The 13581-nt window shown below is 40.1% G+C and overlaps 1 protein-coding gene across 19 annotated transcripts in view; it reads left to right on the top strand.

The window, feature by feature from the left end:
* camk2d2 (calcium/calmodulin-dependent protein kinase (CaM kinase) II delta 2) overlaps positions 1 to 13581 on the top strand; it is a 34251-nt gene that overhangs the window by 10695 nt on the left and 9975 nt on the right. For all 19 annotated transcript variants that reach the window (XR_015035860.1, XM_085777185.1, XM_085777193.1 and 16 more), the window contains exons 3-12: positions 6779 to 6838; positions 7842 to 7896; positions 8520 to 8585; positions 9155 to 9227; positions 10853 to 10955; positions 11163 to 11246; positions 11497 to 11591; positions 11826 to 11948; positions 12266 to 12349; positions 12607 to 12649. Coding sequence is in view for 18 of the 19 variants with exons in the window: in XM_085777185.1 (XP_085633311.1) it covers positions 6779 to 6838; positions 7842 to 7896; positions 8520 to 8585; positions 9155 to 9227; positions 10853 to 10955; positions 11163 to 11246; positions 11497 to 11591; positions 11826 to 11948; positions 12266 to 12349; positions 12607 to 12649 (786 nt within the window). In the remaining variant the exon portion in view is untranslated. The remainder of the gene's footprint in view (positions 1 to 6778; positions 6839 to 7841; positions 7897 to 8519; positions 8586 to 9154; positions 9228 to 10852; positions 10956 to 11162; positions 11247 to 11496; positions 11592 to 11825; positions 11949 to 12265; positions 12350 to 12606; positions 12650 to 13581) is intronic.

Here is a 13581-nt window from a genome sequence, read left to right as displayed (position 1 = left end):
TTAAACTATATTTGGTTTTGAAAGGATCAGAACAGACAGTTACTTAGCCTACTATTTAATAGAAAAGATGTTTGAAGTTCACATGCAATCTTTTTTGTCTGTCTCCTTGTTGTCTTTTTGTGTGTGTATTTCCCTACCTATCTCTGTCAGGTGTTTGTTCTGTCTCTATTTTTGTCTCTGTCCTCACTTGTCTGCCTGTGTCTTCTCTGTCTGTCCCTAAATTTGGTCATCTTAGACAAACAGGACATCAAGCTACAAAAAGGCCAAGAAATTACACACACATACACACTTGTGTGTACACTATACTCTGCTGCAGTGCGGTTGCAGACGTGACACATCAGAAACAGGAAGAGAAACAAGCGGCAGGAGAGAAAGAAAGAGACAGACAGGAGGGGAAATAGAGGTAGGGGTCTGTTGGGGTCAGATTTCTAACTTTTGAAATTTGTCTAGTAACAGCTGTGATTTACAGTGTTAAGAAAATGCATGAGCAACTTTTCAAGACATCACTCTGAAGTGCAAGCAAGTAGGTCTCTGGACTTGGAATGTTTCTCTCTAAGGGACATTGGGCCTCATTCACCAATATCTTCTTAAGAACCTTCTTAGATTCTTTCTTAAGTTGTTCTTAAGAGGTTCCTTAAGAAAACCCTACGTCAGATTCATCAACGCGTTCGTAAGCCTCAGAATTGTTCGCAGCTGTGTTCCTACTTGATGAATGCCATCTCCTCGTAAGTTGAGGGCGTGTGCCAGGGTGATTAATTAACATATGAATTAGCTGTAGGTAACATTGTCCCCATCATGCCCGTAAAAGGGCATGAGACTGCAGGGCCGTGTGCACACAGCACCCACGTATATTGTCACTGAGCAGAGAAGGTGAAGTGAGAAAGAAAGTTGAAATGCGCAAATGAAAATCTGGGAGGGAGCACCAGACTCCAAGCGTAAGAAGTTAACTTCACTTAAGTAGTGAAGTGGCGCTACTGCGGCAGGAATTAAACAAAGAAACAAACGAAAGTGCATTGTATATTTAAAAAAGGCCAGACAAGTAATTATATTGTCACATATTTTAGTAGCGTCAGCCGTGGATGCAGCTCTTCGGTTGTTATCAGAGAGACCACACTCTCATTACATGTGCCACCATAAATATCATCATATTATCACATATGAAAAAAAAACACCGTGTGTAGTGTGAACACTTACAGTAAGTGCACATACAGTTGCGTGATGCCCGCAATTAGGAAAAAAAAATCCATATCGGCAGCTGTATGCCCCCCCCCCCCCCCCCCCCCCCCCCGCCCCCAAAGAAAAGGATGTCAAAAAAATTATATGAATTAAGTGTCTATGCAAGATGTTTTTAAGAGACGACAAATGATTCGTCACATATTATTATTAATATATATGATTATTAATAAAAACATCATAAAAGATAAGAAAATAGGATTCTTATTCAAATCATATAATATCATACAACTGCAGAACAAAAGAAAACCTATAATCGGTTATGAGTTTTGCAGAAAATGACTCAGCACCTAAAAGTGCGTAAGTATACTCCTGACTGTTCGTAGATTTTGTTCTTAGTTAAGAACATTAATTTCTGGTAAGAAAAACATTTCATTTTTGAATGCCACAATCTTCGTAAAAACTTCGTAAGTAGGACTTAAGAACAAATTTGTTCTTAAGAACGGTTCGTGAATGAGGCCCAATGTCTTCCTAAAGTGCATTAAAAAAGTAAGGCAGACAACCAGAATGGCAGATTAAAAACAACAAATTGTCAGAGAATAATATAATACAGTAGGTAATAACAAATCAATAGCAGGAAAATTAAGGATAAAAGGATGATACAAGTCAAAGAAAACAATCAATTCACTGTCCATTAAAGCCTTTAAACTTTTCAGGGGTGTATTTTGCATAAAGGATCACTTCCCTGTTGGCCTACATTGTCTTCTCCTGTTTGGAAATATCAATCTTACTAATATTCTTCTTTCTTTAAATTTTTTTTTTATCACATACGTATATTGTCCTTCTGTAACAGTTAATTTTAATAGAGGATCAATGTTTCTTTTTTTAATCATTCATTTTCTTCTCTTAGTAAAAGGAGAGAGCTTTCTATGAGAAGTGATTTATGATAGCTGATTTCAGCTAATTTTATTTTTAACCAGGCTGGTTAAAGAGAAAGCAGATGAATGGTGAGTCAACAGTGTCATTGTATTACTTAAAAAAGGCCAGACAAGTAATTATTTGTCACAGTATTCTAAAGAAGAAGGGTCTGAGTTATACTACCATTTGTTTTTACTTTAAAAATCCCACGTCTATTACTAAGTGTTTCCATGAAAGACTCTGAAGTCAAAAATAAAAAAAACAACTTCGTAAGATTTCTGTAGATTGGTAATTCTTTAGTGAGGTCAGACTCAGACTTGACTAAGTGACACATACAGTATGACGTGATGACAAGTGGACTGTCACCAAAAACATTGTACAAAGTGTGAAATCCTAATATGGGCAGCACTCAGGCTACATACTTAAAATGCTGATGTCAAGAAATAGATTGTTTCAGACAAGACGGTTTGACATGACAAATGCAAGAGGTCAGTGTTCTACCGACTGCAAAGCAGCTGACAGAGATGCAGCATTCAGCACATTTAACCAGGTTCACATAAGAGGTGTGCATGCGTTTTAATGTGCTGCTACATCCATAATAAAGTAATAAGTTAGGACAACAGAAACTTTTAAGAGAGTTTTTGCCATGAGCAAACAAGACCATAAGTGAAGCACTTTATGTGGCTGTGCCCAACAGTATTTACCAAAGTAAGGTTTTATTGCATTACATTGTTTAACAGGAAGAAAGGTTGTAAACCTAACTAATAACTCATTTACTGTCATCAGAAAAAACAGCCTTTAAATAATAATAAAAAAAAAAACAGGAAGCCACTTTTTATGTTGTAAATTAAATTGCCATTCATCATTGTTCACTTTCTATGTGAATAGTAATTTATGCACTGCTGGGCAGAGAATATACATACAACATGGTATTTAGAAAAGCAGCTTAGTTCAGGCCAAAAAACATCCAGACAGTCCTGAATGATAACAGCTGACTGCGGTAGCTCCACATTTGTCTGCACAATTACACTGTCTCACATTATGTACTAGAAATGCTGCTGTCAGTTTTAACCAGGTAAGCAGAATGTTTCTCATAGGACACACACTCACACATGCACACACACGTATACATTAACAGTTTGTAAAGCATAGCAGTCACAACCCATTGTTGTCAGTCTGAGACTTTTTGAGAGTCAGGGAGATTTCAAAGTCGACTGCAGCAGAGGTTTGTTTGTTCAGTCAGGTTGTTCAGTTAAACTTTCTCTCCACAATTATGAGGACGTTTGTGGTTTTAACATTTTTTGAGAGTAACATAATAAACAAATGGAAACCACAGGAAGACAAGAAGAACATACAAACTCCTAAGAGAGAAAAGTTGAAGAGTCTGTGTTTACTGTTAACCTAAGCAGACCTTAATGTTTTTATACATTACTGTAAAACATTTACCCAATAGCATTACAACAACTGCCTCATCTTTTCTGTCATGTCCATCACATGTTGTCATTGCAAAAGCTAAGATCTTAATGTCATAAATATGCAAATGCCACAAAAGCATCTTATGCGGAGTTGCGGACAAATATTTAGATTGGTCTTGGTATCTGTGTTCTGTGTGTTCTCCTTTTCTCTGCACTCGTCAAGGGTTAAATAGATCTATGTTACAGAGGAGAGGTGTTAAAATTTAAAAGGCCTTTTTTTATGTGTGCATGTCTCTACAGGATTAGTTACTTGTGCTTTTCTGTCTGTAGTTCTGTAGAGTTTGATAGTTGTGTGTGAACTACCCATGTCGGCCATTTGCATGCAAGGCTGGTTCCACTGCAGAGGAGAGGAGAGGCCTGACGCTCTGATTGGTGCAGGAGTTGCTAGACAACAGATGTCCGGTCGGCTGTGAGGTGGACTACCTGTGGAGGAGGGAGAGAGAGAGAGAGAGAGAGAGAGAGAAAGAAAGAATAGTGGAGGTGGAAACTGATGGAGAGTGGGAGTGAGAGAATCATATGACATGCTGTACAGTTAGAGTACAGTGAAAAAGACCAACCAACCAAACGTGACTTGCCTGTGCATGTCAAAGCGGTGTTTGCAAGGGTGACCTTATTGCTTCACAGAGAAACTATATACATACATCTTTCTAATAGTGCTAAAACAACATTGATTGCGATTTATTTTTTCTTTTTGTGATGGTTGACTTCTAAGAGCTCTCACACGAAGAATCCCAAGGCTGGTTGCAAAATATTGTATCCAAGAGATTGCGTCTGAAAGAGGATGTTAAGCTCTGGGTGAATCCACAAGAATGCAACACTGAGTTTCACAATTTCAACATTTCAGACACCAAACAGCAGTGTGGCAATTGTGTTTGTGTTGAAAGTTACAATAGGAGAAAGGCTGTCTACTTCCCCAAAAAAATCAAGACCAGTCCAAATTCAGCAGTACTGTATTGTTTCTAGTAATTTGTGGAGCTATTATTTAAAACAGTAAGGACATTTCAAATTACAGTAACACATGGAATCTGATTATTTATATGTGAAAAAATCATTTATTTAAAAAATGATTGTGACATATTATTGATTAAACGATTATGAATGCAGTGGAGAGACCCACTACAGTGGAAAATCTCGCAACATTTCTAAAGTGAGATATAAAAGTCATTTAAATTTGTCACCAACACATGCATAAAAAAGCACTGTAGAGCCAGTGCAGCATGCAATGTGCCAAAATTAAGAATCATGCATAACCAAAAACAAGGTGACGTAAAGATGAAACAAATTAAATTAGCATAGGAAATACTGTGTGTGTACGCTCGCTTGTCTGAGAGGCAAAGGGAATTATGAACCATTCAGTAATATGGTAAGACTGAGGCAGAGATGGAGAGATTAGTGACCTTGCTCAGAGGGTCCTGCTAATCATGAAATAATGGCTGAGCTGCCCTTGTTTCTAGCTCTGCCTGTCAGGGTGCCAGCCTGTGTTTGTCTTTAAAGCTGGTAGTATACTGTACTTCAAACAAGAAATTGGCGTTCTCTCACAGACATGGTTCACGTGTTTTGGTCAGAGGTTTTCACACCAGCCCTACAGTTGTGTGATTTCTGTTCTCCCTGCGGCCATGGGCTGCAAGTTTACAGTTTGATGAATTGCACATCTACTTGCATGGTGGGATGTGGTAGAGTTTTAGTAATATAACTTGTTTTAAAAGATCATCAACTGACTTGCACATTTTGCCTTCATCTCGCTTTCAGTTCCACGGCAGATACTTTCTCCCCCTGTATTTTTAGCTTTAATTGTACTGCAGCCACAGCTCGTGCTGTATTTGTTTTGCATTTCACTGTTGGGATTTTATTCTGGCTTCATCTATCTCACTGCGACTGATAAACTCCACGTGCTGCTGTGCTCACTCAGTCCTTCAGTCTCAGCACTCATATTATACTGGCATTTTTACAGAGCCTTTGAGAGCACGCCAAGTTCCATTTCGTTTAAAGTACTGTATACTGGAGCCCTAAGTTTGTTTGTGTGTCTGTCGTCTCCTATAGATGCACTACACGAACAAACAGATACCTGTACCTATAATGGGAACAAGCTGCTTGGTGTTCTTTGTTGGTCTTGCCTCTGAGCTGCACTGAGTCCACAGTTGCCATAGCATCAAGAAGAGCAGAGGAAGGAGACAAGGATGAGAGTGAAAAATAGGCGTCCTATTTTATTTGGAGAAAAAAAAGTAGAACCCGCTGTTCTTCTATCTCTCTCTCATTTTTTCTCTTACTGTCTCTCTCTTGCTCTCTATGTCCCAAGGCGACGCTGAAATGGGTCGCCCTAGCACCATACTGTATCACTCATTATAACGACTGCTGCTCCGACTCAGTTGTTCCTAATCAGAGTTACTGGACCTTGTTTTTTTCTGAAGGGGGGTGATTTGATCACTTCTTGAGAAGTCAGATAGGATCAGTGTGGTCTCAAAAGAGGGGAGAGGCTTTCTGGGATACCATGTGACCTGCTTCTCTTGCTGCAGGAGTACAGTAACCCCTGCTACTCTCCTGTCTGCATCACCATAAAGAGCTTTCTGTTCATTCCATGCAATTAGAAATGAAGAAATGTTAGATTTTTTGGCTAATATACTGTATGTATAAAATCAATGCATTGAACATACATTGATCAAGGATGGATGTTTTCATTTGTTCAGGGATACTAATCAAATAATTTTGATTATAGTAATAGCAAGAAAAAACATTTGATGCTTATATTTTATTTGGTTGAAGCTTTTGTGCCCTTGTGCATTTATTTTGTCCTTAGGTTAGACAAGGGAACCTGTAAACTCATTGCAGGGTGCTCATATCAAGCCCGACGCTGGAGGTCAAAATGAGGCCACTGTTTGCTTTTCGCTGTTGCCTGTGGCACATAACCAAGCACATATCAGGTCACATTATTTTTGTCAAGCATTTCTCTTGTGATAAAAGATAAAAGACCAGGGCTGACGGGAAGCCAACACACAAACATGCACAACGCATACAGTAGTGTGAATGTCAGGTACAAAAACACACACTGGCGCCAACAACAACCCAAACGCTGTGCAGTGTCCTCCACTGAGTCAAAACTAACTTGCAGCTAACTTCCTGTTAGATGACTCAGAAAGCCAGTCATAGCAGGGAATAATGAAGAATATTAAAAATAACCGGTCTCTGTTCTCTGTTTTTTTTCTTTTCTTTTACAGATCATCAAAAGCTGGAGAGAGAGGCGAGGATCTGCCGTCTACTGAAGCATCCCAACATCGGTGAGTTGCAGGTTTCTCGATCTCAAAATATGTACACACAAGTACGCGGATACAAATGAAAACACACATATCTTGTTCGGGTCTCTGGTGAATCCTGCTATGGCGATTCATCTTCCAGATACAGTTGTGAGAGAGCAAGGGAGAGAAACCAACTGTGAGTGTGCGTGCATGTGTGCCTACACAGGTATCTAATGATGATATATCTCCGTGCTCTCCCAGCTGCGTCATCAAAAAGACATGGGAGCCCTACACCCTCTCTCTAAACCACTGACCCTTTACACTCTTTCGTCCTCATTACGCCTCTGACAGAATCTGTCTCTTCTCTTTTCCTCTGTTCACACTCATCCTCTCATGTTCTTCCTCTCCTTCACTTTCATTAATTCTGATTCCAAATCAGTTCTGCATCACAGCAGCAATTCCAATCATTTTTCAAGACATATCTGCTCTTCTAAAGTTCAAGAATAAAGTATGACTGATCATTTTGACTCTCAGACTTTGAAATTTGAAAAAACAAATCAAAAACACTATATGTCAAAAGACAATGTATGAGGAAAACAAATAAATTACATGGGACAATTCTTCTCAGGCACAAAAGCTTAGTGGGCTTTGAGGGCATTATTGATGTCTGTAATCTCAATACAAACTCCTGTGTAGGTTACTGTAATACTTCAGATTAACACAGTAGCGATTTCAGCACAGGGATCAAGACCTAAAGTCAGAAAGTTTTTTTTAAAATTTATATACAAATGACTGGACTTCAGCAGAAGCAATTAACATACCATCCTTAAACCCAACAAAGTCAAAGAACCACCACTAATATGTTGATCATACACAATATAGGTGTTACGGTAAATCCTCACACATCAACACAAATGTTGCCCGCTGATTTCACTTCACACCATAAATGACGAGTACTTTAGTTTTAACCGATTTCTCTTTTATTTGGCTTCTTCTTCTGTCTCTTTTTCTGTGTGTGTGTGTGTGTGTTAAATCTCCTCTACAGTACGACTCCATGACAGCATATCAGAAGAGGGTTTCCATTATTTGGTGTTTGATCTGTGAGTAAGAGACTCTCTCACACACACCAGTTTCACATGTTTTCTTCTACTTTCCCTGCTTTTGCATACTGTTTTTATCTCTCATGAAATCTAGCCTTTTATAAATCCATCTCAAGCTTGTGAAAAGTTCTCAGTTCTTACCTTGGTTCACACACGGTGTAAGTAACTACATTCAAACTGCTTCTGCGCAGTTTGAGTGTAGTTACTTACACCGTGAGAACCAAGCAGTGTTTTTTTTGAGTGAGAGGTGTTTTGATCAGCTCAATTAGCCTGGCATTTATAAGGTGAATGCTATTTAGTATCAGTTAATCTCTTGTGTAAGAACATGTTTGTGTGATTTTAAGTTTGAAGAGCTGTTGCAACAGGCTCCTGACCTTTATTGCCCCTTGTGCATGTGCACTGTACGTATGTGCTCAACACATTCCCATCACACATATAAAAATCCAGTTGAGAAGCGTGTAACCACATGAACACCCTCTTGCACATTCTCAAGCAGCAACTCATGCACATTACAGTAACAGACAGATAACATCAATACATTACTTGGCCTAATTCTTGATGTAATAACTTCATGTTGTGTAAGGATCTCTCCACACACTAATATTGTCTCTGTCTCCCCACAGGGTGACAGGAGGGGAGCTGTTCGAGGACATCGTAGCCAGGGAGTACTACAGTGAGGCTGATGCCAGGTAGCGCACACCCACTTACACTGCTGAGCACAGCAGCTGCTATGAATCTCTGTCTGTTGCTGGAGAGAACAACTGTGTGCACCTATATACGTGTGTGTATATTTGTGTGTTTCACATATGGTCGTCTCAGAGGTGTGATGCAGCTGCCTTGTCTCTGAGGCATCTCGTAGAGTTATTTATAAAGGTGATTAACGACATATAGCCTCAGGCATTAATCATTCTCTGCCTATGTTACATTACCAGAAAGGGTGTGTGTGTGTGTGTGTTTTCTTGTCATAGACTTTGCATAGCTTTGGTTTGTCCATACAGTGTAATACATTATATCCTGTGAAAAATGACCTGCCGTCATGTGACTTAATGTCATCCATCAGGAAAACAGCATCACTCATAAGAAGTCTAATGAAAGGACCATATGATACATTGTTATGAGATTGTTTCCTCTTCTCTTCTTCTCAATTAATCCCCCCCCCCCCATCTCTTTCTCTCTACTTTTCTGTCCTGCCTTTCGGTCTCTCCTTCCATTTTTTCCATCACAATCCTGCACTCGTTCATTACTCGCCTGCCCTCAGCCACTGCATACAGCAGATCCTGGAGAGTGTCCATCACTGCCATGTTAATGGGATCGTCCACAGGGATCTGAAGGTTTGTACCACCACAGGCGCAGGTGCAGCTCTCTTTAGTCTCGACTCCGTGCAACAGATGGCAATTCCCTTGTAGTCCTTAACCTTTGCATCTTGACGCTTTCATTCTTTCATAGTTTGTTTGATGAAATAAAGCTGAAGTTTCCAGTGTTTTCTGCAGTGACAAGAAACCGCACACAGTATAGAGATTGCTTTTGTTTTCACATCCTACCTTTAATGGGCTTTGAAAGCTTTGGGCAGTTAATGAAGGTGATATGACCTTGACCTCAACTCTGAGATTTGCTGCAATACTGATTTGCTGGATTAGAAACAAAAAAGAAATTACGCCAAAGGCCTTGTCCTAGATTCTGCCCTCCTATATTGTTCCTTGTTAGGCGAGTCTATAGTCTTGGTTCTGTATTCGTCTTTCTAATGTCAAGAATGAAGATCCTTTACTAATACTACCACTATGTTTCAGATGGCATGCTAGCATCTTTGTATGAGCGTGTCGTACTCTGACTGTAATACTACGGTGACAGGAACAGGAGCAACCACAAGCCAGAACCTCAGGAATGATCATGATTTGCATAATTATATTAAAATCATGTTGAGATGTGAAAGATTTTCCAAGGTCATGAATATTCTATTCTTAGTCTGTGTTCTCGTAACCTCTCGAGGGCGTTTTTATGTGTGGGAAAGAGGGAAGGGAGTGGAGGAAAGCTCTCTTGGATATGTTCAGATGGATTGTAAACCCGTAATGCAACCAAGAAAATAGATAAATGAATATAGAAATACAGAGTAACCATGATGCTTAATGAGATTTCCAATCTGTCGACTCTATGAGGGGAGATTGTTATTTGCTTAAGTGATTTAAAGTTTTCAGATGCCTCATAATCAGGAAGATTTATTCATCACTATGTAAATCTTTATGTAGATGTGTCCAGTTGTCAGTTAGTGGTAATGTCCTGTTGAGTCATATGTCTGCCATAAACTGACTGCACACAGGCTGGCTGCGTTAAAGTCTAAATGTTAGGAAATGTATTATTCATTAGAGCCCACTGTCTAACTGGCCTTAGGTTAGCAAAGACCTTTCTGCACCTGTGTCCGCTCGTGTGTGTGTGCTTGCTGGGGGCTTGCATATATTTACAATTGTGCTAAACTGTGTTAGTGTGCAGTGTGTGTTTGTTGGTTACCCATATGTGGCCGAGTCACTTGTTTTTACACCCACGTCTCCTGTTACACCACACGTTCCCCCTGTATCCTTCTCCCTGCAGTGTGCACTTTGTTCCCACTCATGGATTTTAACAGTGGATTGGTGTTCCTGTGGACAAATGTATCATGTCTGCAACCAATTCACTCTCTCAGAATCCATGAGACTGAGGGAGCAAGTCCACAGCTCCAGCATGGAAATGTCCGTGGTCACGTAGAGATTTGGTCCCGTGCACATTTCTGTTTCTCTGTCATATGTGTGGCAGAAAGGGAGTTGCCCCAGACACTGATTTAAGAGCAGTTTAGCATCATTGACCCCTAATGATTTGAATTAGGATTTGGTTTGGCTAATCTGATTTTAGATCTGTGTCTGTGGGCGGCTTGTTCCCAGAGCGTGTGACCTCTCACCTCTAACCTGTTTGACTCCGCCCCCCCCAGCCTGAGAACCTTCTATTGGCCAGTAAGCTGAAGGGGGCGGCGGTCAAGTTGGCTGACTTTGGGCTGGCAATCGAGGTGCAGGGGGACCAGCAGGCATGGTTTGGTGAGTATCGATCCATCCATTCTCAACCTGAATCAATCAATCAATCAGACAGTCAAACAATCAATCAAACAAGCAATCAAATAATCCACCAAACAAGCAATCAAGCAGTCACTCATTTAGTTAGCCTAGTCAATGAAATACCCACTACCACCTACCATTCCACATCTCCTCCCTCCCTTCCTCCCTCCCTCCATGTCACTCCTCCAGGTTTTGCTGGTACCCCAGGCTACTTGTCTCCAGAAGTTCTGAGGAAAGATCCATATGGGAAACCAGTGGACATGTGGGCCTGTGGTAAATAACATTAAAATTATCTCACTGCAACTGTTCGAATGAACTTAACTCTGTAATTAAAGCCTCAGTCTAAGGCTTTGTCTGAACTGGACAGGTGTGTGAAGAAATGTGCCCTGTTCCTACACTGCAGCTTAATGTTTTTACAAGTGAAAAATGTAGTATCAAAAGATTGAATTGTACTGTCTTTCTGAAAGTAGTGCTGCACTATATTGCTGTTACCTGGTTAACTTAACATATCACCACCCACCAGGTGTAATTTTATACATCCTTCTGGTGGGCTACCCTCCCTTCTGGGATGAGGATCAGCACCGCCTCTACCAACAAATCAAGGCTGGAGCCTATGATGTAAGTGTGTACTTGCATACATAGGGTTAATATTGAATTTAATATGAGCAAGATCAATACCAGTAGACGGTTACACCCAATTCAAACAGTAGCCTTACCGCACACACGCGATAGTCTTAAATATATACACATTTACTTTATCTCTTGTGTCTCTTTCCATCAGATGATCTTAGTTTTATAAATTTTCTGTCCTTTGCTTCAAGTTGTTCTTATTGTCACTCCATTTTTTGACAGTTCCCATCACCAGAGTGGGACACTGTTACTCCCGAGGCCAAAGATCTGATCAATAAGATGTTAACCATCAATCCCAGTAAACGCATCACTGCCGCAGAGGCCCTCAAACACCCCTGGATCTGCGTATGTGGCGCGCGCGCGCACACACACACACACACACACACACACACACACACACACACACACACACACACACACACACACACACACACACACACACACACACACACACACACACACACACACACAGTATACATTAACAATTTGTCAATAATTAACTTCTGTAAATAGTGAAGACTGCTTAAATTATATATTTTCTTACTTCCATGAATGCACATCTCCAAAAGTCATATTGGCCACACATGCACAACTATACATTCATGCCAACCATTGTTTTCATTTCCTCCTAATCCCCAAATCCTCTCATCTTCTTCCTGCAGCAACGGTCCACTGTTGCCTCCATGATGCACAGGCAGGAGACTGTGGAGTGCCTGAAGAAATTCAACGCCAGGAGGAAACTCAAGGTGAGCTTCGGGCAATCCTTTGTGTTTCTATTTATGTAGAAATATTCATCCATCCATCCTTCTCTCTCTCTCTCTGTCTTCCTCACTCAAGACTTCTCAGGGTAACTCAGAAATGATGAGTTGTTTTCTTAAACCTTCAAGTTGCCCTTTTGCTGTGCTCCACTTTCTTGCTGTAACCTTTAATCAATATTCCTATTTCTCTCTTCCTTCCTTCCATCACCATTACCCTTTTCTTTCCCTCTGTTCTATCACTGCAGGGAGCCATACTGACCACATTGCTGGTCACAAGAAACTTCTCAGGTATGTCTCTCTCAGCCTAGTGTCTGAGACTTGGTTTTTCCAAACAAAACTAAAAACATTTATACTTAAGAAAAAAAGCAGGTGGTTGGAAACACTTCTTAACCTTTGATATTGGAGGTAGTTTGGTTAGGTGCTCTAAGAAAAGTTCATCTTCTATTCACAAGGACACAAATCAGAGGCATTACAAAATAGGTACAAATACAGTATGTAGTCGATCTCTTACTCTGAAAAAAAAGAAAAGAATAGGGGCTTGTTAATCCATTTTGGAATGCCTTCGATCTGTTTCTCTACAAAACAAAGATGATCTTGGCACAAACACAATGTGCCAATGATAAACAAAGTCATCTCTCTTTATCTTTCTAGCTGTTGCTCTACCACGCTCTCTCCCTATTTTGCACTCTTGTCATACTTTTTTGCATGTATTTCCTTTGACCTATCTCTAATTTCTCAGGCTCTTGCCAGCCTGTTTTCTCTCTTCATTCTACAGTAAAAATGCATTAGTGCATTTGTGTCTCTTTTTATTCAACATCTTCTTCCTTTTTCGATTTTCTTTCCTTCTTTTGTTTGGATTGTGGTATCCATTTGAGGTAAGAGTTTTGGAATGACAGGGAAATATGTGGGGTTGGGCCCAGCCAATGAGTTGATTTTTTTTTCAGTCTTAATTCACTCTATAGCGAATCACATAATGCATGAAGATGAGGTGTGGTGTTTGGTATTCACTGAATCTCACACCAAAGTGCCAATATAAGATCAGAGAAATCAGAGTAAAATTCAGACAAGGATACAGCATGTATATTGAAGTGCAATGTATTCTTTATGCCATTAAAACTGCGAGATGAGTGATGTGGGTGCTAGTGGTTAAGTGCATGTGTGCAAATGTTAATTTAAGAATGCTATGTTAGCCTCCTAAAGTTAGGAAAATTTTCCTCTTC

Source organism: Trachurus japonicus, chromosome 1, assembly GCF_045865225.1.
Source record: "Trachurus japonicus isolate A0001 chromosome 1, Traja_1.0".
NCBI lineage: Eukaryota > Metazoa > Chordata > Actinopteri > Carangiformes > Carangidae > Trachurus > Trachurus japonicus.
The sequence above is the reverse complement of the archived record's forward strand: the minus strand, read 5'-3'. Positions and strand labels throughout refer to the sequence as shown.